At 43.8% G+C, this 27,950-nt stretch overlaps 1 protein-coding gene across 1 annotated transcript; it reads right to left on the bottom strand.

Annotated features, from left to right (window-relative positions):
• LOC139159528 (uncharacterized) lies at positions 1-27,950 on the bottom strand. Its single transcript, XM_070736839.1, is given in 8 exon segments — positions 1-708; positions 2,350-2,478; positions 5,395-5,582; positions 7,351-7,473; positions 7,476-7,563; positions 15,027-15,109; positions 19,087-19,209; positions 27,098-27,950. Coding segments are annotated over 8 exon segments (1,941 nt in total). The 3' UTR covers positions 1-354.

Raw genomic sequence — 27,950 nt, 5'->3', positions numbered from 1 at the left:
GCTGTTTAATTGCAATTTTATTTGTGTAAACAAATGTACAATTGCCTCTCACTTATTAAAAACTTAGATCTTTATAGTAATTAAAATTCTTAAGTTATACAGTTGAGTATTTGGCTAGTAGTCAACATAAAGTACACTTACAACTATATAATATTAAAAGAATCATGCATAATATGGAAGTGGCTAATAATTACTTTTAAAAGGTCAATCCATTTACTAATTTCTCTCATTTTCTAAGAGCCCAGCCACCTAAGTCTTGTCCAAGGAATGCATCGGAAGACCCCAGTTCTCAATATTATTAATAGGAAGAATTGATATATGTTATTTGTTTCATAAATTATTAAGAGTAAAGAACTAATATACGTTATTGCATTTTATGGATTCCTCTGCTGAATATTCAGCAGGACAATAGGGTCCCTCTACCCATGGCTGACAAGTGTATTTAGCTATATATTCCATGACTTCAAACAGAGCCTTCCTGGCCTTGTTAATTTTCTCTGTGGTCTCTTTCATGAAGCCACTGGGAAGATCCTGGAAGGATGTGGCAGTAGAGAGGACAGCTTGTAGCTCTGTTAAATCACACTGAGCCTGTTGGACTTTTTGTTGAAGATGTTCAGGAAGGCTCTGCAGGTTGGTTAAGACATTCCGGCAGACCTCCTGCATCTTCTGTGCAACAGTGTAGGATGTGGCTAGAGAATGGGATTCCATCTGTTATGAAACAAATGAACAAAAAGATCTGTTAATTTAACATCATAGGTGTTCATCTATGGCAGGGGTAGGCAAAGTTGGCTCTTCTATGACTTATGGACTTCAACTCCCAGAATTCCTGAGCCAATCATGCTAGCTCAGGCATTCTGGGAGTTGAAGTCTACATGTCACAGAAGAGCCAACTTTGCCTACCCCTGATCTATGGGATTATCTGAAGGGAGGGAGGGGGTGGGGAGAGAGATTGACAGACGGACATAGGGCAACTGAATATTCTTGTTTATGCATGGAGACACCATTGTTGATTGCCGTTCCCTTGATTTCAGCCATGCAGTACATGCCAGGTGGCAGAATTCAAATCTCCTCCCTCTTTTCTTCCTCAAACAATTTTCTGTATGTTGTGTATGTTCTATAAAGGATCTTTGACCCAGCTCTTCATCTCAGCCTTTTCATACATCCTGAGAAACACACCAACTCTCTTCTGGTTCTGGGAATAATTTTTGCATAAATATATAGTTTGTTTAATAATGTTGCAAGATCCAATTTGCGTTGGGGATAAAGATTTAGTCCAGTGTTGGCGAAACTTTTTTGATCCGGGTGCCAAAAGGATGCGCTTGCGGGTGATAGGGCGCGTGTGTGTACCCACACCTGTAACGCAATGCTCTCCCCAACACACCCGCATGCACACAACCCCCCCTGTGTTGCCCTTCCACACATGCGGACAGGCCTCACTGAAGCCTCCGGACTTCCAATAGGCTTTTAGGGACTTTTTTTGCCCTTGCCCAGGGTTCAGAAAAGCCTCCTGAAGCCTGGAGATGGCAAAAAAACAGGCCAGGAGGCTTTGTTCCAGTTTTTGCTGGAGCAAAATGGCTTCAGGAGGCTTTCCTGAACTCTGGGGAGAGCAAAAACGGCCATAAAGAAGGCACGAATCCCAGCGGCCAATTAGGTCCCACAGTGGTGGCCTTCTCCAGGTCCCATTGACCAAACAATGTCGGCTGGCAGGACCCAGGGGAAGAGCCTTCTCTGTGGTGGCCCCGACCCTCTGGAATCAACTCCCTCTAGAGATTCGACCAGCCCTCACTCTCCTCGCCTTCCATAAAATGTTGAAGACCCACTTTTGTCGCCAGGTGTTGGGATAATTACCACCTTTCCCCCTCTTTTTAATTATGTTTTTGGCCTTACTGTATGATAGAGTAGGTTGCATTTGTGTGATTGCATAGTTAGGGCTTTTATTATGTTATTAATACTTGCTTAAATTGATTTAATTTTTATTATTGGATTGGTAATGTATTGTACTACTGTTATGCTGTGAGCCGCCTCGAGTCTTCGGAGGGGGTGGCAGACAAATCTGATAAAGTATAAAGTATAAATATCAGCGGACCAGTGGGCCCGAGCTGACAGAGGGCAATGCCTCACGTGCCGTCAGAAATGGCTTCGCATGCCACCACATGTGCCATAGGTTCGCCATCCCTGATTTAATCTATTTAATAATGAATACTAATTACCAAATAAATCATAATTGTCTAGGTTTACCCAGTATGCCTAGCCACAAACCATGGTCAAGGCAGAATCTTCACTGAGCAATGGCCATTCCCTATTTTTTTTAGTATCTTCAAAAGATGAATCATTCTCATGCTGAGATACCTCTGTCTGATTTGCTCCATCGCTCTGATCCTGCTTAGGTTCTCCTTTGTACCATTCCTTCCACATTTGGTACATTTTTTCGTGACCTCTGTGAACTTTGTAGTCCAATTCCTCCTTGGTATATTTTAGCTACAAAAAAGCAAAAAAAAAAAAACAGGAAGAGAAAAAGAAAAAAATCCTGCACTCAAGCCTAGTGTTTTGCGTTTGGCATCATAACTACAGTTTTGGCTCAAAGGCCAGAGCTATACATTCCCTACTCTTATCATAAGAGCCACAGCGGTGCAGTGGTTAGAATCTAGAACTGCAGGCTATTTCTGACGGCTGCTTGTGAAGCTAGTAAAATGAGGACCTAGTTTTTTGCGGGGCAAAATTCTGAGGGTACTAATAGCTATTGCTATCTTCAATTATTCAGAAAAATCTCTTAAGGAACTTCCATCACGTTTATTCAGGAAGTATAGGTAGCCCTTGACCTATAACTATTCATTTTGTGACTGTTCAAAGTTACAACAGCACTGAAAGTCCGAAATTACTCCATTTTTTCTTGTTTTTCTGCATTATTTTGACTTTTTTCTGAACCATCCTTTCCTAGTCATTCTATGCTTCTGTAATACTTTTTCTTTCTTTATATATGATCTCTTATTGAAATGTAATAGTTTTCTTTAAAAAAAAAGAAAATATTTTCCCCCAACAGACAAAATAAAAAAGAACCAGTGCACAATCAGCTGGGCATTTTTTCTTCATTATATAATTGCTGTAGCCTTTCACATTAGCATTAATAAACAAGGCTCATTTTGGCCTGGGAACCTCAGAGGGCATTGCTAGTGATCTTCTAACATGACCAAAGTAGTTGTAGTGAATACTGTATTTGTGTGTGCGTGGGGGGGGGGGGGGAGGTTACTATTGGACAGAGGATTAAAGGAACAAATTGGAACTTCAAGCTTTGCAGATGTTTAAAGCATCCACCTCACCTTTTAAAATTCCTCCAGTGAGAGAAAATACTTAAATCTCTTTCAGCTTTGGATATTCCATTCCTCAAGCCCCATAAATGACCCCCCCCCAAAAAAATTGGCATATGTCCACTCATATTCCAGAGATACATGGATTACAAATGTAATTTGGGAAATTGTCATCTGTCCTGGGATCAGAGATTTACTTCAGTCCCTTAGAATTGATTTTTTCTTTACAGTAGTGAACTGCCCTAATGCAGTCTCAACTTGGTATCTTGCAAGTATCTTACACCACATCTCTCATCCTCTCCAAGACACGGCCAGAGTAGAAAAGCTGGAAAAATATTTTTGGAAGAGTGCTTCAAAAGTTTCTACCAATGCTCCTGCCTATTCCTCGAATAGAAATCAGAACATTAAAATGTGCTAAGGTTGTGTGAAGTGTTCCAAGCAAGCAATTATTCTGGAGTTATATTAACAAGCAATATTGAACAACACTGCTTTCTAATCAAAAAGTCACCAGCCTGAATTTGCCATTAATCCTTCCAGGTGAGTATTATGCACTCACTTAAGATCAGAGCATACAAGGCACTGCTCTACATTGTTGCATGACAAAATGGCCATGCCAAATGGAGATTATACTGTATAATTACAATCCAGCACATCTGGAAAGCATCAAATTGGCGAAGATAGCACAATTTTTTTTATTAATGAAAAGGTTGAATCCACATGAAGTCAAGCAGGAAGAACCTATGCACAAAAGATGAGCAGATTTGCTATAATACAAGAAAATGTTGATGTTTTCTCCCCAATTCTGAATCTCATTAATGGATAATGTAGGTCTGTGTTTCTCAACCTTGGAAACTTTGATTTGATTCTCTGGATTTCAATTTCTACAATTCTTAGCAAAGGCCATCCTATCTGGAAGTTAAATTTCTTAACATCTTCAATGCTAAGAAAGATTGCTGTAGATAGACTGTTAAGCAAGAATCCAAGTGGAAGACACAATGCACAGTCCCTAAAAACAGCACTGCAGGCAGACTACCTGGTTAACATATACATTGTGCAAAGCCCTTGTTTTTAGACCAAATCCAAATCTACATAACTCAATCCAGCTGCTCATTAACCTTTTACTGGATACTAATGGTAGAACAAGATTTAGACACAGGAATATTTATATCCTGCCTTTGTCCTTTTCATAAGTAACTCAAGGCAGTGAACATACCCAATACTTTCTTCTAATTTCCCTACAACCATCACCCTGTGAGGAGGATTGGGCTCAGTGTGGGTATGGCCCAAAGTGATTCAGCCAAATGAGTAGTGGCTATTACAGTTAGGTCATTGTAACCATCATTCATCATCAGCCCAATTTATGTTTTAATATATTTTAAATCAAATATCTTTTAAGAGTTTTGCTACGTACAGTATATTAAACGTCAGCTTCTTCAATAACATCTCTGAGAACCTACAAATGACTCTATAGCAGTGGTGGTGAATTTATGGCACGGGTGCTGTAGGTGGCATGCAGAACAGTATCTGCTGGCACGCGAGCCTTTTCCCCAGCTCAGCTTCAATGTGTATGTGTGTGCCGGCCAGATGATTTTTGGGTAGCATAGAGGCTCTGGGAGGGCATTTCTGGCTTCTGGAGAGCCTCTAGGGGGGTGAGGGGGGGCATTTTTTACCCTCCCCTGGCTCCAGAGAAGCCTTTAGAGCCTGGGGAAGGTGAAACATGAGCCTACTGGGCCCACCAGAAGTTGAGAAACAGGCCATTTCCAGCCTCCAGGGGGTGGGGGAAGGCGTTTCGCCCTCCCCAGGCATTGAGTTATGGGTGTGGGCACTCGCAGATGCACGATAACGCGCACACATGCTCTATTGGCACATGAGGGAAACAAGGTTCGCCATCAGTGCTTTATAGAAAACAGTCTGCCTCCATTCCATGGCTGAATCAATGTCCCTGATTTCAGCTGCTTGGGCTATTTGCTAAAGAGACCATTCAGCAACTTACATGGTCCAACAAGGATGCTGTTTCTCGCCCAAGGTCTGACTATTCACCCTTTCCTTTTATTTCCCAAACATAGCACAGAATGACTGAGTTTCTTACCAAGTAAAAGAGCTGTTCAAGCTGGAGCAATGCCTGCTCTGCACCCAGTTTGATCTTTATCCGAGAATGCTGGTAGGCTCGACTACAGAGCTTCATCGACAAGGAACTGAGGCGCCTGTAGTAACTTGGCTCTACTTCCTGATTTTCAGGAGAGGCTGCTCCAGAGCGGTCCGAAAATGCAATGGCAACTAAACAAACAACAATTAGATCAAAAGAGATCCCCATTCACAATCCCTGAGCTAATATTATCAGTCCGTTCATTTCACAAATAACATTCCTCACAACTAGGTTTTCGAGAAATTTTAGCTAGTAGTCACTTTAGTCCTCAAATAAATCCCCCTTGATTAAGCTTTGGGGAAATCTGAGCTATACTTCGAATAACTAAAAAAAAAAAGATTTCAATTCCTCTCCCTCATTGTTAATAATATTTAATTGAGGAAGTGAGGGGATTATTTTAGCACGTGTGCTACAATTTGGTGAGGAACCACAAAAAGAGATCAGCGTTGGCCCAGACTCCTTTTCACTGCCCTCCCTTCCCCAGCACTACACTATTATTACATTTTAGTGTAGTGAACTTAACCTTCATGCCGTGTTAAAAATAAGATCCATAGGCTTTGTGAAACTGTTCAGTTAGATTTTGTGAAAGCAGGCAAGATGGTAAAATACAACCCTTTTGGTGGAGATGGGTAGGTATATACATTTGATCAATAAATAAACTGATCTGTACCAGGCTCCCTATCAATCATCTGCCACACTTTAGGACAGTGTTGCTCAACCTCAGAACTTTTAAGATGTATGGTCTCTAACTCCCAGAATTCTGTGGGATGCTGGCTAGGGAATTCTGGGAAATAGAGTCCACAATCGTAAAAATTGCTCAGATTAAGAAACACTGCTTTAGAATGTTTTTCGTAAAGTCAGAGCATTCATTTCATAAGCCTGATAAGCGTGTACTTTTGTTTGCTAAAATGTGACCCAATTTTTTAAAAAGTAAAGCATTTCATTTTTGGTGACCTTACCCCAAAATTGAATGGCCGATGAGTGATAGTGATGACTTGTTATGGCCTTGAACTTTTTAGATTGGGGGTTAGAAATGCCCATGCCTTTCATTTAGGTTAGGTGACAATAAGTTTTCAATAGTCTCCATAACAGAGGAGAAATAACAGATACTCTTTCCACTGAAGTCTTCAACCTAACCTTTGCATAGGTCTTAAAATCAGCTGTACCAAGGAGGATCAGCTGGAAAGATGATCGATAGAGGGATTTGGAAGAAATGGGCTTAGGTTAAGTCATGGATGATCGAATATGGTTTGTTGAATAAGCCATAAAATACTGGCTCATCATATCAGTTGGGTCTTTCAGATTTCACATCACTCACTGACCAGCAAGAGCTCTCTAGGCAAGAGATTTTCAGAATTAACAGCACTCAATTTTAAGAAAAATGAGCTATAAAATATTAGATTCCGTGGTTTTTAAAAATAACTAATCTAATCTGTTTAGCATACCTAAGTCCTTGGAAAAGGGCGGCATACAAGTCTAATAAATAATAATAATAATAATAATAATAATAATAATAATAATAATAATAATAATAATAATACCTCCCAATGCTTACTTCTGACATATTTTCAATATTGTATATCTTTACTAGCCCAGCATATGCATTCTTGGTCTACTTTTTCTAGCTAATGACTTTCAGATGTTTTAAACTTTACTCAAATGAAGAAGTTTTTAAAACTGAATGAATGAAAGAAGAAATGCTGTTAGTTAACTATCTCAGCTATTGTATACATTTACTTTTGGATTAAAAAATTAACGGTTTTACGGTTTTAGAATTATATGCCATCCAGAGTCACTTGGCAGAGATAGATAGCTGTAGAAATAAAAGAAGTAAATAAATTTACAGGTCAAACTTATTAAAAATGTGGATAATCAAGAGAGGGAACCGCATAGTCTTACAAAATTCCTCATCCGTGATTGGCAGAAAGTGCTCTAATACGTCATCCGATTTGAAGATAATTTTGTCAACACTACTGGCCATCCTCTGTGCCATGTCGATATCCATAATGGTGTCCACAGCACAGCTTCGATGCTTATATCTAACATGGTATCCATAATGTCCTTTACTTCAGTTAATTTGGTATAAATAGATTCAATGGCATTTGTCATGATCTGGCAGTGAAAATCCAAAAAGAGAAGAATGAAGAAAATTGACAGAATTAAGCACCAGCGCATATATACTGTATCTTCCTCTCTAAATTTGGGTTACTGTGTTCCCCCAAAGTAAGACCCTGTCTTATATTGTTTTGAACCCTGAAATAAGCGTTTGGCCTTATTGCCAATCGCTCAAAAGCCCGATTATCAGGGGATGTCTTATTTTGGGGAAAACAGGGTATGTGTCATTTTTGCATCCAGTTTGAATTTTATTTCTTCAGTTTGCTTTTAGTGCAGCAATTACGTTTAAAAAACAACAACAACAACAACAAATATACAGATAGTCCTCAACCTACAACCACAATTGAGCCCAAATTTCCATTATCTAAGCAAGGCAGTTAAGCGAGTTTTATCCCATTTTACATCTTTTGCCATAAAAGTTGAGCAAATTATGTAGTTGTTAAGTGAAACTGACAATGACATTGTCATATGTCAGCTGGTAAGATTCGAAATTGTGATCACACAAGACACAGACAGTGCAACTGTCATCTATACATGCCAATTGCCAAGCACCCAAATTTTGATCATGCAACCATGGGGATGTTGCGGCGCAGGCGGAGTAACAGTCGGACACAAAGGTGTGGGTATAAATAGGGTCACTTTTATTAAACCAAACTCACATTAACTATTTAACCAATTAAACCACATGACCTGCAAAGGTGCATAAATCAAATGGGGGCGGAGATAACTTTCCAACAAACTCAACTGAGCAACTCTAGGGCGAAAGCTCCTTGCCTGGGTGCAGGGTCAGGTAAAATTACACCTGCCCCCTGCCCAATGCCACGCCCCCACGGCGTGTGGGATGGCTCGCCACTGGTCTCTGATACGCCCCAGGCAGCGAGCCACAGGAGCGACCCCCTCCCCGAACCCAAGCCGGTCGAGCCCTGTAATCCGAGAAGGAGATCGCCCCTCACCTCAGTAGAGGTGCCCCTAAAGGAGATCACACAGTTGCTGCTTACGCCCATTTCCGCCCCCTATCGGCCACAGCAGGGGGTGAAATTATAAATTTATTCCCCCTGCTCCCCCCCCCCCCTGCACATGAATGTGCAGGCACCTCTGCAGGTCCACTATGAATTTGTCATTCCCCTCGTCTGTCAAATGTACCCCCTCCCCTCTGAATAAAGCTAACTGGGATGCTCTGATGTTGGGGTGATCTATCACTCCACCCCACGTCTGGAGTACCCATTCCTTCGCTACTCTGCCGACTCTCTACCTGGAATCCTCCACCGCCCTGGGTTCTTGGCATGCCTCCAGCACCTCCGTGGTAAAATATGGTACCACAACACGCGTGTGTCAGGCCACCTTTCCCACTTCACCAGCAACAGGTGGTTGCCATCAGTGTGCCACACAAAACAATCTGGGTCCAGCCCCTCACCGCTCCCCACTTTCCCAACGGAAGAGGCCCGTCTCAAACGGAGACCTCCGAGCTCAATCCCTTCCACTGAAGCCCCAGTGACTCAGCAACCTCCACACTCCTGAAGATAATGTTGCAGCTGTACATCCAGCCGCCATGCCACGTTGTGGCCGCAGTTCACTACTGTAGGCAACAGAAGGGCAGCTCCTTCGCACTTTGCACGTAATAAAGTGGAGCAGGGCCAGGACCTAGAGAAACGATAAGAATAACAAGACAGAGTTAGCCACCCGCTCCCAAAAACGCTTGTACGCAGGTGCTCGAATCTACGCCATGAAAACCCACTGACTTCGATCCGCCACCGGATTCGTTACTTTTCTGAGAACTTGTTGGAAACCGCAATCAGTATTGCTGAGGGAATACCACCGATATCCTGTTAATCCTCCGGTAACGGCCCCTAGCTGTCATTTGCTCAGTGGAGGCCCGTCATATGCTACAAAGGGCACCATTCCCTGGCTTCCTCGCTTACCGGGACTCAGTCCATCACACCCAGGCCTATGTCCTGTGTGATGCGCCCGGCCGGTGATCAATCAACCATCTGCGCTACTGGGGACTCCGAGCGCAACCAACGCGGCTGCCGCAGCCCCCAAATTAACATCGGTTTGCTGGCCCAGGGAACCATACATGATCCACTACTATGCGACCATGACAGCACCTTGCATACCTAACATGTCCCAAAGGCTATTTTTTGGCTGTCGTATGAAACGGCCTCGCCTCGTTGGGTGAGAATCTGGGTCCCATCCAATGCCCGCTGCCCCTGAGACTGGGTAAGGTATAGAGGCGTACTGATTTCTCCCCCATCTGCGGCCTTTCCTTGGACCATCCCTAGATCATTCCCCCTGTCCTCAAATAGTTAGCCCCCGGGGTCTTTTGTTAGGAGAGCTAAGCCCCCCCAGTTGCCCCTATCCGATGGCCTGTAACTGCGTGGTCCCAACTGCACTCCTTTGCTTGAGCGATGGCGCCGCCCACCATTCTGGATACCCTGCGCCCCAGCCTATGCCATGTGGCTGCCGACCACCTACCCATGCGCCCATACTCCCTGGTAACAGACTGGGCCTCCTGTTGCTGTCTCGCTTCCCCGCCACTGGACCAGCTGTGCCTCAGTCGCAGACCCATGCTCCTGTATTCCTCTCAGGAAGTCACAATACTCCTCCTCCAGCCTTAAGATGCCTGGGAGATGAGCCAATATGCTCCGTGGCCCTGCTCGCTCGCCCAGGGAGTAGAATAGTTGTGAGAAATTTATGCAGATAAGCAAAGGCCCATGCAAATGCCTTCTTTACCATTAGCGCATGAATTAGCTTGACCAACATGACTTAGATCAATATAACCATAATCTTAATGGTAACATCCTGACACCAACGTCGATATAGCTTACAATAATAACCATTTATAAACTACCCGTCCCTGAAACAATTAGTATAATGCTTAATAACTCATCTTAAGGTAAAATCAACTCAAGCGTGAATTTGATTCAGATGACCGCAAAACCTAGCGTTCGTGCAAGCCCCCCATTCCAGGAAATGACTACACCATTTCTCTGAACAACTAAAGGGGCTGCGATAAACTGACTAATTCATTTATTTATTCATTTATGCCATTGTCATGCCGCCCTTTTCCCTAGACCCATGGCGGGTCACAACATGTTGGCCACAGGACTTTTCACACAGAGCCAGGCTATTGCCCCCACAAACCGGTTCCTCATTGCTTACTCCTGAGTGGATTAACCAGAGAGTAGGAGACTTCCAAACTTCAGCATGGTAATGACCCGGGGGTCTGCAGGCTGTAGTCATGACATTAATAGTATCTCCCGGTTTAGTTGGTACAGAAAAAGGCCTGCTACCAACTGCACCCGTACTGTTATGGCCCTCAGTACAAATTGACATTTGGAAATGTGGCCAAATTCAGAACATTAGTAGGGAGGAGCCACCAACCGTCATGCCTATAGTGGTGGAGATCTACCCCCCAGTGTCGAGGGCAGTATTAATGCTTTACCCTTAAAACATCGCATAAGGGAAGAAAATGCTTCCCTGGTGTAATGTCTCCCTTACCAATACCTGGTTCTCCTTATGGTTCTTGTCCTGAATGGAACTGCCATAGCATACAACAGGTTCAGGGAATCCCGAAATATTGGCCCCCATTGCCTAAATGGCCATCGCCAATTTTACTACCTCTCTATGTAATAAGGCCAACAAGTACCTCGTATGGACCACGTGCCCCGGCCGAATTGGCCAATGATAGAAACATAGAAGATTGATGGCAGTAAAAAAGACCCCAAGGTCCATCCAGTCTGCCCCACACTACTTCCCGTACATTATCCTGCAATGGATATGTTTATCCCAGGCACGTTCAAATTCAGCCACTGCAGATCCACTGCCCCTGTCTGCTGTACGTTCGTCCCAAGGATCAACCACTCTTTCAATAAAACCATAAAATAATAAATGACAATGACAACGATAACACACAAGGCACCCAATCGGACAGTGCTCACAGATACACTCCACTCTGCTAGAGACGTAAGCCTTTACAGGGAGCGACTGTGCCCAGGCTGCTTACTGCCAGGGTGTGTATGTGTGTGTTCCAGGCTTTGCCCTAAACTGGGGAAAGGTGGGAACTGCCATATGGGCAATCCCCCTCCTTGCAATGAGGGCATAGTAATGCTGCTGTCCAGCCAAATTACTGGTGTCTAGCTCATAAATCCCATAAAATTAAAATAAAATATATCTTTTATAATAATAGTAATAATAATCATAATAACAATTCATTAATTTTCCATGTCACCCCCCTCTACCGACAATATATATATCATTGTAACGTTGATTGACTTTTTATGCATCCAGCAAGTCAAGAAACCCAACCTTTGGCCTATACCAGACCATCAGCTTGCAGGCAGGAGCCTTGTTTCTCTCATTCGGTATACCCTAAACCCACCGTTAGTATTAAACTAATAAAATAAATTAATAGTATATTAAATAAAACTGAACCCAGTGGTTCAATTAATCCAACCACTTCATCAGCTGAAGCTTCCTAAAAGGGGAGGAATTAGATCCATTAACCACTGTATTAATCCATATCTCCAGTGTAAGTTCCTCCTGATTCTAGTGGATTAATAATAATTAGTACTTTAATTATTTGTTTTTATAATTCATTGTTCAATAAATCAGTCAAGAATGAAATGCATCTTATCCAATAACTGGGTGCCATATTATATATATGCAAAATTAATCGGGAATAAATAGCTCAATATTGGCATTATAATCGATAAATTACTCCTTTGTCCCGAAATGAGGGGGAGGGGGGGACAATCCAATTATAATTTTATAACCAATTAATAAATACCCCGCCCTCAATCCAGGCTGCTGTGTCTCTACCAAACTAATCCTGTGGGCTTCAGCGAACCAAACAACTTCTGCCCAAAGCTGGAACTATTCGCCTTACCGATCACTACCCTTAAAAACAGATTTATACGTAATAATAATAATAATAATAATAATAATGATAACAATGATAATAATAATAATTTATTAAATTCGTATGCCGCCCCTCTCCGAAGACTCGGGGCGCCTCACCGCAAACGCTGTATACTAATGTATGCTGGCAAGAGGCAACAACCATGTAAACCTCTCCTCCACCAGGGGAAACGGGGCCCCAATCAGTGTCAGCCTATCTAGAGCTAATGGGGGAGGGGCCGGCGGGAGGCAAGAAACACCCCCCCCCGGCGCCGCGCAAAGTCCAGCCACGTGGAGGAAGGGCGAACGGCCTCTCTGCTGCTGTTGCCCACTCCCTAGCGATCGCCCCGGCCTCCCCACACTGAAACGCTCCAGGCGCTTAGCCCGCAGGGCCGCGAGAGCCCTGGCTCACCTGCCCGGGTGGCACAGAGGCCCTCGAAAACAAAAAAACCCATCCGGCAAGCTGTCGCAGCCCACGCGCGCCCTGCCGCCATCTACACAAAGTTTGGGGGGGGGCGCCGGCCCACGGCAGCCATCTGACCCCCTCCCCCCTTCCCAAGCAAGCAAACCTGGCAGGCCAAAAAAACGGCGAATCCCCCAAGTTCCCGCCGGCGCCGTCCTGCGCGCTGCCGGCAACGAAGAAGGAGAGGCGACGTTGCCATCCTGATGGGCGCCCGGCGAACAGCATGTTCCTGGGCGCTGGATGCCGCCGTCCCCCACCCCCCGCAAACCCGAGCTTCCCCCGGCGATCGCCATCGATCCCAGGGGCTTCGCAAGGGCACCGTCCTCTGCTTCCTCATTCCTCCCGTCGGGGAGAAAAGGCTCGCTGGTCCCCCCTCGCCGGTCCGTCCTGCGGCGAGATCGGGGGCAAGAGATGCCGGCGGGCAGGAGGCACTGCGCCACGAGGCAGCCCCTTTTATAGGGCTGCCTCCCTCCTGCCCGGTCAAGTGGGTGACCAACGCACCCAAACGCCACGCTGCGGCCCCCGGTGATGACGTGGGGGCCGCAGGCTCCGCCCCAACATGGCGGCCTCCTTCCCCGGCCCACGCCGCAACCCTCGCCGGCGGTAAGTCGCCAGCGGCATTGTAATGGTCATTAATTGTGAAAACCTCTTAAGCTACTTTTTTCAGTGCCATTATTAACTTGGAATGGGCACTAAATGAATGGTTGTTAAGTAGAGGACTATCTGTGCACAAACCAAATTGATTAGCATGTTCTAGGAATACTGAGCAATGGGTCAGGGTAAGAAATGAAACAAAGATTCCCAAGAAAAAACTTTTATTTATGAAAATACCCGCAAAGCCAGTCAAATGGTTTATAAATCTGGAACTCAATTACCCTGCTAATAGGAGTAATGATGCTGCTGAACCTAGGGAGCGCATGTCAAATATGGCATGTTTTGGGTAACACACCAGTGTTTACCAACACCTAACAACTATTCTCAAAAGCACATGCTGTTCTCATGCAATTATCTGACATCTTGGGAGCTGCATGAGAATGGGGGTATGTGTGCGTTGCCATGCAGCCTCTGGAGGTTGTGCGAGGGGGCCACGCTTTTGCACAACCTCTGGAGGCTCTAAAAATCAGGCAAGTATCAGATAGTTTTCAGAAGCCACAGAACCTACACAAAAAAAGAATGTGAGGCCTCGTGTGATCTGGAGCTGCCTCAGAGACCTGTGAACAGAAAAAACACCACCTGAAGGTAAATGACATGGCAGATTCTGAGGAATCGCACAATTGTTTGATACTTTTCAAAATATGTAAAAAATTCTTTTTCATGTGTTTTTGTGTGACACACACACGTAAGAGTCCCCCTCTGAGGGAGATAGGCAATTCAGAAATGTGAATAAATAAAATAAAAACGTTAACTGTTTTCCAAAATGTTGACATGCCAAGCCCAAACGTTTTACCCTCACATAGACCCTACTAAACATAAGGGGCTGTTTTACATTTTTTATAAAAAAGGCAAAAAAGCATTTTAAAATGTTTGCTGGAGGAATCCTACTAGTCCAAAAATTTGGAAGGTGAAATATTTAAAGGAGAAAATAAAATGTCTTTTTTTTCCACCCACAGGAAGAAAAGGCTGGTTGGCATTTCAGCATGACCTGGTTGGTTCAGCACCTGCTGATAAAAGCTATGTCTGAAATCCATTCTCATGAAGTTGATCACTTATCTCTTGTACTGACTACGGTAGAGAGAGAAAGAGAATTTGTGGTCTTCTAAGTCTTGCTGAATTACAGTGCCCTGCATCCTTCACATTCCCTGTCCTAAGGACGTTGGGAGTTTGAAATTCAATGAAATGTAAAATGTCACATGTTGGTTACATGAATCTACACAGATAGATATGATATTTATATTTATGATATTTATATTTATTTACTTACTTATTTACTTACTTATTGCAAAACGGAGTCAGAGCTGCTAACACGTAAGATAAATACAACAATAGTAAAATAGGGAAATAGAACAATCAGATTAAAATCAATAATATAATAAAACAGTATCCTAAAAGAACCATGTATACACTGCCGTCAATCTAATATTATGGAAGGTCAAGTGATTACCTGGTCCACCGTCTGTTGCATAATAGGATATTTGTGTTGTAGCCTGTAAAGATTCCTACAGGCAAACATATTTGCAAAAGAAACTGTAAACAGTAAAGATGAAAAAAAGATTTGATTACTTAAAAGATTCCCAGTTATGTTCAACAACTGGATTCTAGTTGCATTTGGTTTTTATGCTACTTAGAATTTACAAAAGGCCTATATTGTTTTATGCTGCAGTGTAATGATAAAGGAAAGTAATCACATAAAGGTGGGATTGCAATGCTATGCACTCATTTAGGTAAAGGGTGGGTTCTAACTTACCTTGTTGCCATTCGCTTCCTCCTGCGCCATGTGGGCGTGTGCGCGCAAAGCGCAGGGGCCCAAAATTTGCAAAATATATTTTTTTTAAAGCCAAAAACAAGATGGCGACTCATGCGCAGTGCCGGAAACTTGCCTTCTGCGGAAAGCAATAGACATCACAATCTCTGGAACGTTTTAAATTTTTTTTATTGTACTAAGCTACAGTAATTCATCTGTTTTGTCCATGGTCTTGTAATAGGTCTGTATTGTTCTTCACACCCACCCACCCCGGAACTTTAATCCCAGAGAGTAGAAAGTAGGGAACTCAGTCTCGGAAAAGTTCTGGTTCCTCTTGGATTTTGAGATACCGTAAATTGCAAGATACACACGAAAGGGGAGAATTTTGTTAATCAGTAATAGAAGATTCTCTCCCCTCTCCCGCCTCTCTTAATTAATAAAGATCAGAAACTATATTGCAAACAAAGACCAGGCACTATTCAAAGATGTCTCCGTGGTCATGTGGCCGGCATGACTAAACACCAGAGGCACACCATTACCTTCCCACGAAAAGTGGTTCCGCGTTCGGCTTCAGGAGACAGCTGGGAAGCCGCGCGGCTGTTTTAAAAGGTGACAGCCGGGCTGGGGGGCTTCCCAGCAACCTCCGAACCGAACCCGGGGTTCAGAAAAATTTTGCCTCTTCTTACGAACTTTGTTCGAGTTACGAACCGGCGTTCGGGAGGCTTCTGGGAAGCCCCGCCGCCCGGCTGTCACCTTTTAAAACAGCCGCGCGGCTTCCCAGCAGTCTCCGAACGCCGGTTCGTAACTCGAAAAAAGTTCGTAAGAAGAGGCAAAATTTTTCTGAACCCCGGGTTCGGTTCGGGAGGTTGCTGGGAAGCCCCCCAGCCCGGCTGTCACTTTTTAAAACAGCCGCGCGGCTTCCCAGCTGTCTCCCGAAGCCGAACGCGGAAGTTCGGCTTTGGCGTTCGGCTTCAGGAGACAGCTGGGAAGCCGCGCGGCTGTTTTAAAAGGTGACAGCCGGCCTGGGGGGCTTCCCAGTACCCCCCCGAATGCCGAACCCAGGTTCGGGGGGTGCTGGGAAGCCCCCCAGGCCGGCTGTCACTTTTTAAAACAGCCGCGCGGCTTCCCAGCAGTCGCCGAAAGCCGTTTTTTTGCCGGGGGGGGGGTGTTTCGTTGCACGGATTAATTGACTTTACATTGTTTCCTATGGGAAACAATGTTTCGTCTTACGAACCTTTCGTCTTACAAACATCCTCTTTGCACCAATTAAGTTCGTATCATGAGGTATTACTGTATTTGATTCCATACATTTAGCTTACTGTAATGTGATTTGTTTGCTTTGGGCTGATCTTTATTCTTGCACTTTTGCCAACTAGCTGTGTTTGTACAAATTATTCAGATTTTGATTATTATTATTTACAAGTCAATAGCTCGGGTATTTTCGACAAAAGACTTACACCCTCAACAAAGCAAATGTTTTAATCCTGATTCTACAGTTATCAGCATAACTTTCTTTCAAAGTAATCAGAAATTGTTGCCATTTCTGAGAATTACAGGTAGGCCTCAACTTACCACAATTGAACCCAAAATTTATGTTGTTAAATGAGAAATTTGTCATAAATTTACAGTGACCATATCTGTCCTTTATTAAAAAGGGCAATCTTTTCCTTTTTAAAAAAAAACCCTGTCCTTTAGATTTTTTTAAAAATTAATCCTTATTTTGGGTTTTGCTATTTCATTTTTGTTCATACTACAGAGTTATAAACACAAAGAATTAAATGTTTGTATTCTTATGAACCTCTTTCAGATTTATCCCTTTTGGGGATTATACTTTATTTTTTTCCAAGGGGGGGAGCGTGCAAGACCGGCGGCAATGGAGCGAGACTATGCGCTCAATTGCTGCTGCCGGAATAGTGTTTCCACCCATTCTGGGTCCTGCCCATCCCTACGTAGCGGTCTCCTGGAGTTCCGCATTCCCAGAAGGCTTTTCACAGCCACCTACCAACTCACCTCTGGAGGTGCCTGGAACTGGTTCTTTGTCATTCCGTTTGAAGAAATCATATAGAACTGTGATGTCAAACCTTTTTTCCCTTTGGTGCCGAAAGTGCTATTGCACCTATGTGAGTGTCCACATCCATAATTCAATGCCTGGAGAGTTCAGAAATTGCCTTCCCTGCCCCCCTGGAGGCTCTCTGGAGGCCCATTTCCCAACTTCTTGTGGGCCCGGTAGGCCTGTTTGTCACCCTCCCCAGGTTCCAGATTCTTCCCCGGAGCCTGGGGAGGGCAATTTTGCCCTACCCGATTCCCCTCCGAAGCCCTCCGGAAGCCAAAAATGTCCTCCCAGAGCCTCTGTATGAGGCAAAAATCAGCTGGCCGATGTGTGCCTGTGTGCTAGAGCTGAGCTAGGGTAAGGGCTCGTGTGCCACCTGTGCCATATGTTCACCATCACTGGTATAGAATGTTTGAAATGAGATAATACAGCTTTTATCCCTGACATGAGCGACAGAGGAAATATTTTTTTAAAAAAACTCTGTAAAATTGATAGCTGTTTAGATGTTCTTTAAGAATTATTACTTCAGTAGCTTTTGTATTATGTACATTTGTATGTTTGTGTGTTTGTGTATGATCTCAGTAAAATTGAGCAGAACAGCAAACTAGATGTGTTTGGAAATATACTTTTTTCCATCTGTTTGCCAATCAGATATTTAACAATTGCTACTAATCCATTTGAACACTTTTAATTAATCAATTTTTTCTAGTTTTTTATTACAATGTTTATAAACTCTTAGTTCTCTTTGTAATTCGTAGAACTATTTTTTTTAATGGTAATTTCATTTAAGATTACAATTTACAACAAAGCAACAATTTACAAAGTAGTGTATCTGTAGAGGAAGAAACTCTTAAAGTTAATTTCTAGGTTCATTGTTCAAAATATTTTTGGTATGCGCAATGTTAAAATATTTTGCTTCATTCTATATTTATAATTTGAGTGTGAGTGATTTTTTATAATTGTAATATTTCATCTATTTTCCTTTAATGCTCAAATTTTAGGCTTTTTTATTTTTTTATTTTTTAAATAATTCAAAATTATATTTTCCTACAAGAATGGGTCTTTATAATTAACTCCAAAATGTTATTTCAAATTTATCTGAACCCATAGCCATTTGAAACTTTTTAAAATAAAAAATTTAATTTCTCTTTTGCTATTTATTCCTTAATTTTTGTCCTTAATAACTTCCTTTGGTAAGGATTGAAGGAAACTCCTTGAGTTCTGTAAAACATATTGATTCAAAGATTCCTAACAACTAAAAAACTCTTTACAGGGACTTTTCAAAAGTGATTAAATAGAAAGTACATATTGTTTCAAAGGTGCTGACTCTGGTTTGATCAAGATGGTAATTCCCTCATCTCCCTGAGCTCTAAACTCGCAGATCATTGGAGTGGCCAACTGTTCAAGACCAGCAGTGGAGACCAGCAGGACTTTCATCTTCCTTTTGTAAGTGGCTTGTTTATTGTTTTCTGTACTTATGTTATTCTTATTTAAGTAGTAAGTGCACAAAATCATTACCTTTTTATATATATCTGTGGAACCTCGTGGGATGGCCCAGGCAAGTCTGAAGACAATATAGGGCTCGGTTCCTGTTTGATAATTGGTGACTCCAACTCTTCAGAGAAGTCCCCCATTTCCCTTGAAGTAGAAATTATCTCTAAGCTTTTAGGTTACATAAACATTGTCGTGTGTTTTCCCACAAAATCCCACCATTCCCAGGGTTTAAGGAGAAGGGGGAGGTGGTCACCTGGGGGCAGAAGAGCGAGGAGTCCTGAGAAGGTCTTCTTCTTCGCTTGTACAGCAAAAAATAACCTGTACTCTTTTCCAAATTCTCTATGAAGAAAAATAGACATGGCAGAAGACTTGGGAAGCATGAAATTCTCCCCTACTGCCAGATTCTTCGCATTTGAGATAGCCACACTTACCCTGCACCACTTTCTTTCTGCCATCGTGAAAGGTGGTAGTCTATTCAAAAGAGAACTCCTCAGCCAAAGGAAGCCTAAAAGGCCATTAACTTGGTTTAGACAAGGTTCCAATCACTCCCATTAAAAATCAAATTGCCCCCCTGTGGGGTGTGGCCCCCCCGTGATGATGCGGTTAAAAAGTTAATAAAAAATTAATTTTTTATTGTTCTGAGTGCTCCTCTGGACTACCTAGGTTTGATTTGCCTCTGGGGACCCCACTTGGTAATCAATCACATGACTTGCCACGCCCACCCCGTCAGATGACCTTCAAACCATTCCCATCCGGTCACATGACATCTCATCACATGGCTGGCAAGCCACTATGGTAGGTAAGGCACTCCCATCCGGTAGCATGAGCTTTAAGCCAGTCCCAAGTCACATGATAATCAATCCACTCCCACCTGGTCACATGGCCAGCAAGCCACTCCTACCAGTCACATGACCATCAAGCCCCACCCACAAAATAAGCCAGTAAAAATTTTGGCTGCCCTATATTGGTGGTGTCCCACCATGCCCAGGGTTTAAGGAGAAGGGGGAGGTGGTACCTGGGAGCAGAAGAACGAGGAGTCCTGGGAAGGTCTTCTTCTTCGCTTGCACAGCAAAAAAATATCTGCAATCTTTTCCAAATTCTCTGTGAAGAAAAAAAGACATGGCAGAAGAGTTGGGAAGCATGAACTTTCTCCCCTACTGCCAGTTTCTTCGCATTTGAGATAGCCACACTTACCCTAAACCACTTTCTCACTGCCATCGTGAAAGGTAGCAGTCTAGAGACTTCACCCAGTGAGAATGGGCAGCTAAGCTCCGGGTAGTGGCTTTTCAGGGCAACTGTCAACATCCAGGTAAACAATGGTCATTATCTATGCCTACACAAGGAGGGCAGCTCACCTGGGTCTAAGGGTGGCTGGTGGCTGACTCTTTTGGTGACATTTGGCCTCTATGTTTTCTGTGGGTAGTTGTCTGTTCATGAACAACAGAGAAGCACCATCATTGTGGCACAAAGCACAGAGGGAATCATGGCATCCTATGGCAGAAGTGACTTTTAGTCCAACTCTCTCCCTCCACTTATTTTATGAGTTATGGTGGCTGCATACCCCTACCTCTATGGTTACATGACGACATTTGGATGCTCGGCCATTGCCTTACATTTGTCACTGTTTGCAGCATTCTGGAATCCATGTGATGCCTCTATTTAGGACTGCAACAACTTACAAGGACCACTCTTACCGATAATGTGACTTCACATTAGAGAAATGCTGTACTGAAATATCTTCCAAATAAATTTTGAAGCATTCACTGCCCTAATAAATATAGACATTTCTTCTTTCTTTAGGAATGGGTTTGATAGTAGCAAATATATTCTATTTTAAATTTCCAAATATACCCTAGGAACAAAATAAAAACAAAAACAGACATCCAGTTCAAAATAACCAGTTTCACAACTTGTACAAAGTCAGAAACAATGAAATATTAAACCACATGCTTCATGGAAACCCAACTATTTCTTACTTTCTTTTAAATCCAAGTTTGCATTTTTAGTTCTAAAATATTAATTGTTTTATATAATTATATTTTTTCCCTTCCTGCAATGGGAGAATTCAAAATATTGGAAATTGGATTGGGTAGACCTAGGACAAGTAGTCATTAGGGTTAATTTAGAGTTCATTTAGTGACTGTTGAAAGTTACAATGGCACTGAAAAAAGGACCAACCCTGACAAGATGGAGTGGCTGTGGGTTTTGCCTCCCAAGGACAATTCCATCAGTCTGTCCATTACCCTGGGGGGGGGGATTATTGACCCTCTCATTGATGGTTCGCAACTTGGGTGTCCTCCCTGATCCACAGCTCACATTAGAGAACCATCTTTCAGCTGTGGCGAGGAGGGCGTTTGCCCAGGTTCGCCTGGTGCACCAGTTGCGGCCCTATTTGGACAGGGAGTCATTGCTCACAATCACCCATGCCCTCATCACCTTAAGGTTCGACTACTGCAATGCTCTCTACATGGGGCTATCTTTGAAAAGTGTTCGGAAACTTCAGATCGTGCAGAATGCGGCCGCGAGAGCAGTCGTGGACTTCTCTAGGTATGCCCATGTTTCATCAATACACCACCGCTTGCACTAACTGCCGACCAGTTTCCGGTCACAATTCAAAGTGTTGGTTATGATCTATAAAGCCTTACATGGCACCAGAGCAGACTACCTCTGGGACCGCCTTCTGCTGCACGAATCGCAGCGGCCAATTTTTCCCCACAGAGTTGGCGTTCTCCGGGTCCCATCGACTAAGCAATGCCGTCTGGCAGGACCCAGGGGAAGAGCCTTCTCTGTGGCGGCCCCAGTCCTCTGGAATCAACTCCCCCCGGAGATCAGGACTGCCCCCACCCTCCTTGCCTTTCCCCTCAGCTATTATGATTTATGTATGGTTTATGTGGGTTGCATGGTTGTTGTTTTATTATAAGGGGTTTAAATACTGTTTTTAATATTGGATTTGTACTCTGTATATTGCATGTTGTGATCTGCTCCGAGTCTTTGGAGAGGGGCGCCATACAATTCTCCATGATAATTGGAGTCAGACTTCAGGTAGGGTTTTCCTTGTCCAATCACATTGAGGACTGATATACATATCCGCCTACGATGTAATATCTCCAGTTTGTCACTCAGTCCGTCATGAGGGAGGTCGTGGAATTCCTATCTGACTGCTGATTAATAGGTAGAAAAGAAAATTTAACACTACAAGAGTTTCTTCTGCTGTTATCTCATCAAAATTTACTGTATTTTTAACTTGGCTGCAATATTTTACCTCTGTAACCGGACCGCTTGTCACATACTGTATTTCTCAAAGTCAGCTCAGGACAGTAATCCAGCCATGCTGATCACAAAGGGCTTGCCCGATCATTTTATACTATCTTCTAGCTGGTATTTGTTTTTCTGCTCTACAAGGTGATTACAAGAGCTTGCTACAGTCACCAGATTTTAAATTTCCTGCTCTTGTCCACCATCTTACAGGCTCTGGGGCTTGCAGCCGTGCCAAAAAAACCCTCCAAAAAACAAAAACAATGGCTTCAGACTGTGTTATCCAGCCTGTCAGCAGATTCCCTCACTTACTGGGCTGAGGAGAGTCTCTACGGCGGATTCACAGGAGATTTCCCAGCAGCCGATGCCATGCAAGGAGAACAAAACAAAACAACAACAAAAGCAAAGGCATCACATTTTGAGTGGAAGGCTTCTTTGCCTGTTGTCACCCAGAGTGGGAGAGTGGAGTGACAAAAAGCGTGAATGAGTGCACAAGCCCATAGATCCCTGTAAGCTGAGTTATGCGCCATAGCGCGCTTAGCTGCAGCTGTCAGCGCACATTTTTTTAAACCCTGCCCAGGAGCCAATCACCTACTTTTTGCAAAAGCCTACATTTGGCGATTGGCTCCTGGGCAAGGTTCAAAAACTGAAAGACGCAGCTAAGTGCACCATGGCTAAGTGCGTGTGGGGGGGCTCGAGCCATCCCCTTAACGCCACTTCACCTCGCCAAGTGTCCTGGGGGCGGGGGCTTGAGTCATCCCCTTAACGTCGCTTCGCCTCGCCGCGCCGAGTGTCCTTATTTTTTTTTAACCTTTAAGGGGTTAAAACCATCAAGTACTGCATTCCTAGAAAGGGGAGAGAACGGGAGGATCACCGAGTATCTTCTGGGCGCTTCCGAGAGTCGCAGCAGCAGCTGGTGGGTGAGTTGAGGACGGGTCGGAGGAGCGGCTGGAAGCAAGAAAGGGTGCTTGATTTCCTCCGCAGCCAGGAAGCAGAGAAGCAACCAGAATATAGAAAAATACATTGGCGGTCCTATAGTCGAACCCCCTCCTCGAGCATGAGAACTTAGAGCTGGCGAAGGTTTTTCTTATTTTAAATGTTCCGGGCGGGCTGGCAGGGGATTGGGAGCGCACGTGCCCGACATTGAAAATCACCTTCACCTGCCTCTGATGTGAGAAAAACGGAGAGAGAACGAGAGAGAGTGAGAGCAACAGACAGAGTAAGATAGAGAGAAAGTAAGAATAAGAGAGAGAGAGAAAGAGGGGGAGAGAAAGAGAGATAGCAAGAGAGAGAGAACAAGAGAGGGAAAGAGTGAGAGAGAGTAAGAGAGAGTAAGAAAGAAAAAGAGAGATGAGAGAGGAAAGAAAAGAGTGAGAGAGGAAGAAAGAAAGAGATGAGAGAGGAAGGAAGAGTGAGGAAGAAAGAGAGAGAGAGATGAGAGAGGAAGGAAAAGAGAGAGGAAGAAAGAAAGAGAGATGAGAGAGGAAGGAAGAGAGTGAGAGTGAGGAAGAAAGAAAGAGAGATGAGAGAGGAAGTGAAAAGTCAGGACTCCGGTAGCTTAAATCAGAACTGGTTTATTCATAACGAGGTAAAATACAAGCAGTGGAACGGTAGTCATCCGAATGAATGCAACGGCTAGTCCGTTGCCCTATTTATACGCTTAAAAACGGCGGGCTTTTTCAACTGACAACAATTTAACTTTCGCGGCTATTTTCCGAATAGCCGCGTCTTAACCAATCACCGAATTTCTGTGAATATTTTTAAACAAACACAACACCCCTCCCTCTTTAGATGAGATCATGATTACGTGTTAATCCATGTCACGTAGTCCTGCAAGCGGATTGGTGGCTTTACAGTTCTCTGGGACCTGCGCAGTTCATTTTGCTGGGAGCTGCTTGCCTGGACGGCCGGCTCCGTTGCTCCGCTAAGGCTAGTCTCTGACGGGCCTGGTTGCGTTGATGCATTTTGATCTCCGCCGGCCGCCAGGGGCATCAGGCAGCCTTCGCTGGAGTCTCGAAGTGGTTCTGGTAAGTCCTGTATTGGTTTTTCTATAGTAGGCAAAATGTCTGAGTTAGATTTAATTATTTTGCGTAGTTGATCGATGTGCCGATGCCAACTACTCCCATCAGTTAATAGTATAATATATGTTTTAAACCCGGTTTTCTCTAATACAGTTCCTTCTTTCCACTTATCATTTGAATCATAGTCTTTGGCGTAAATTAAATCCCCGATATTAAACTGTCTCTCATTTTGTAGTTTAATTTCTTTTTGGTCGTTTTGGTAATTAGGGTGAATTCTGTCTAGTTTGGAGCGGAGATTCCGGCCCATTAAAAGTTCCGCCGGGCTTTTGTTTGTGGACGCTGATGGTGTTATGTGCTGAATGGTTAGAAATTCGTCGATTTGTTGTTGCCAATCTCCTAATGGTGCTTTGTTTAATGCTTCTTTTGTGGTTCTAACCATTCGTTCTGCTTGTCCATTCGCTTGGGGAAAGTGAGGAGGGGTGAGCACATGTTTTATGCCCTGGTCCGAAAAAAATAGTTCCATTTGACGGGCTGTTAGCTGAGGCCCGTTGTCAGAAACCACAATATCTGGGATGCCATGTGTGGCAAACATTTTCCTTAGTGCTTTTATGGTTGCACTAGTAGTTTTAGATGCCATGAGTTCAACTTCCAACCATTTGGAGTATGCATCCACAACTAGTAGAAAGGATTGGCCCCTGATTGGTCCCGCAAAGTCAATATGTATTCTAGACCAGGGCCCTCTTGGTGTTGGCCACTCAGATGGTGTGGCTTTTGGTGGGTTGGGTCTTGTTCTCTGGCAGGGTGCACAACCACCAACCCATGCATCTATGTCCTTATCCAACCCAGGCCACCATAAATGACTTCTAGCAATAGTTTTCATTTTGACTATTCCTGGGTGACCTATATGCAATAACTGCAATGCTTGTTTTTGTAAGGATTTGGGAATAACAACCCTGTCTCCCCATAATATACAATCTTTTAACACATTTAATTCAAGCTGTCTGTTCTTAAAGGGTTGATATTGGTTTGAATACTGTTCATTTGGCCAACCTTTTAATATCCATTGTTTAATATTTTTTAAAATTGGGTCTACTTGTGTCTGATTGGCTATGTCTATTGCTGTTAATAACTGTTGTTTACTAGTTTCTATTAATAAAATACTTGACGCAGGGGCAGGATCACTGACCAATTCTGTTTGGGGGCACCTGCTTAATGCATCGGCATTTCCAATATCCTCCCCCCCCTGTGGATTAAAGTATAATTGTAAGCGGCTAGGAAAATAGCCCATCTAATCATGCGAGGGGAAAGAAAGGCGGGAGTTTGTTTGTTTCCCGCCAAAATACCTAAAAGAGGTTTATGGTCTGTAATGAGGGTGAAGGAGCGGCCACATAAATAATAATGAAATCGTTTAACTCCAACTACAAGGGCTAACGCCTCTTTGTCGAGTTGGGAATAATTTCTTTCAGCTGAAGAGAGAGTTTTAGAGTAATAGGCTATTGGGGCTTCCGTGCCGTCTGGGAAGGTATGGCTGAGGACAGCTCCTATGCCGAACGGAGAGGCATCGCAAGTCAGGGATAAGGGCAGGGTTACATTATATTGTACTAAAACACTGTTGGATGAAAGTAAATTTTTTACTGCGGTAAAAGCGGCTTGTTCTTTTGGTCCCCACGTCCAGGCAGAGTCTTTCTTTAGAAGGTTATGGAGCGGTTCTGCCACCGTCGCTTTCTGTTTAAGAAAGACGGAATAAAAGTTAAGGAGTCCCAGGAATGCTTGTAAATCTGTCTTGTTTGAAGGAGTGGGAGCATTTCTTATAGCATCAACTTTGTCGTTTGTGGGGTGAATTCCGAATTTGTCTATGGTGAAGCCTAAAAATTCTACTTTGGGAACTGCCCAGGAACATTTGTCCGCTTTTAAATGGAGTCCTGTTTCTTTAAATTTAGTTAAAACGCGCCTAATTCTCTCCCACAATTCTGATTTGGATGTGGCCGATATTAATACGTCGTCAAAATATGGGACGACCCCCGGAATATTATTTAAAATTCGTTCCATGAGACCCTGAAAAATGCCGGGGGCGGTGGAGACTCCAAACTGGAGTCGGGTGCATTTAAAGGCACCTCTGTGCGTTACAATGGTCTGGGCTTCAGATGTGTCTTGATCAACGGGGAGCTGCTGATATGCCTGGGCCAGGTCCAATTTCGCGAAAATGGACCCATTTCCTAATGTGTGCAGGAGCTGTTGCACAACTGGGATTGGGTAGGCATTATGCTGTAAGGCTTTATTTATTGTTGCTTTATAATCTGCGCAAATTCTAATAGATCCATCCGGTTTAACAGGGGTTACGATTGGAGTTTCCCATTTAGCATGATCAGTGGGAATCAAGATGCCCTGAGCTATTAATTTATCTAATTGTTCATCCAGTTTAGGCAAAAGCGGGATGGGAATTCTGCGGGGCTTTAGACGGATGGGAGAAATGTTTGGGTCCAGATTAAATGAAATGGGGCTGCCTGTATATTTACCCAGTGTACTAGAAAAAACTTCGGAAAACTCTTTCACTAAATCAGTTGGGTCAAAAGAGTCACAAACATTGTTAACCCCTGAGATTTCAATGCCTAGGGGTTGCAACCATCTAAGTCCCAATAGTGTGTGTTTAGGACCGTCAACCACTATGAGCGGTAAAAACCCTTGAAATTTCTTAAACGCAATAGGCACATTTAAACATCCTACTACTGGAATCTTATGTCCCTGAAAATCACTCAAGCCCGGTTCCCACGGTTCTAAGTCAGTCGCTTTTACATGAGGTAAATATAATTTAAGTTTTTCCCAAGGCATTATGGAATGTCTGGAGCCAGTGTCCAATTCCATTTCGCAGGGGCGGCCGTTGAGGAAAAGAGAAACAAATAGTTTGTTTTCCGCAGTGGGGAAATTGAAGTTTACAGAAGAATGGCAGTTACCTCGTTGGTTCGAAGAGTTAGAGTTGTCAGCCGGGCGGGAAACGTTGCGTGAAAACGGCGGTCGTCGATTCCTTGGTGGAAAGTAGGGTCGCTGGTTTTGTGGGTTTGCTGGAGTTGGGCTGGCGGCGCGGCAGACTTCAGCGATGTGGCCGCGGCGCTGGCAACGGCAACAATAGGCATCCTTGAAGTGGCAGCGAAAACGTGGGTGATTTCCATTGCAGCCGGCGCATCTGTCTGAACGGGGTGTCTCTCTGGCGTCGTGGTCGGGAGCTCTTCGGATTTGGAGGCAGGTGTCGTCTGGAGTAGTGGATTCCGAGTGTTTCTCATCTGGAGGGCAGGCGAGCCAAGTGGATTCATCGGGGATGTGATGAACGGTTGGGGTTGCGCGTTTAATCTCGGCATCAGATGTTTCAGATACCTCGGAGGCTTTTGCTGCCTTGAGAATGTCTTGGAGGGAGGCAGCCTCATCTACTAAGTATTTCTTCTGTAGCGTGATATTAGTGAGTCCGAAAATAAGGCGGTCAATCAACTGTTCTTCCGGATCCTTGTATTTGCATTTTGGAAGGAGTGCGCGCAGGCGAGTAATGAAGTCGTTGGTAGATTCTCCATCTGCTTGCCGCATTTGTGCAAATTGGTGGCGGTATACACAGACAGGAGTTGTCGGCTGGTAATGCGCGGCGAGTTTTGCTTGTAGGGCTGACCAGGCAATGGTTTCCAGAGTGTCTGGGTCAACGAGGGTAGAGGCCAAGCTGTAAACTTCTGTGCCGTAATAGGCGAGGAATATGGCTTTCTTCCTCTCATCATCGGCGTCATGTAGATTGCTGGCTTTGAGGAAAAATGTGAATTTGGACAT

Source organism: Erythrolamprus reginae, chromosome 2 (genome assembly GCF_031021105.1).
Source record: "Erythrolamprus reginae isolate rEryReg1 chromosome 2, rEryReg1.hap1, whole genome shotgun sequence".
NCBI lineage: Eukaryota > Metazoa > Chordata > Lepidosauria > Squamata > Dipsadidae > Erythrolamprus > Erythrolamprus reginae.
Note: the sequence above shows the minus strand (reverse complement) of the source record. Positions and strands in the feature narration are given on the sequence as shown.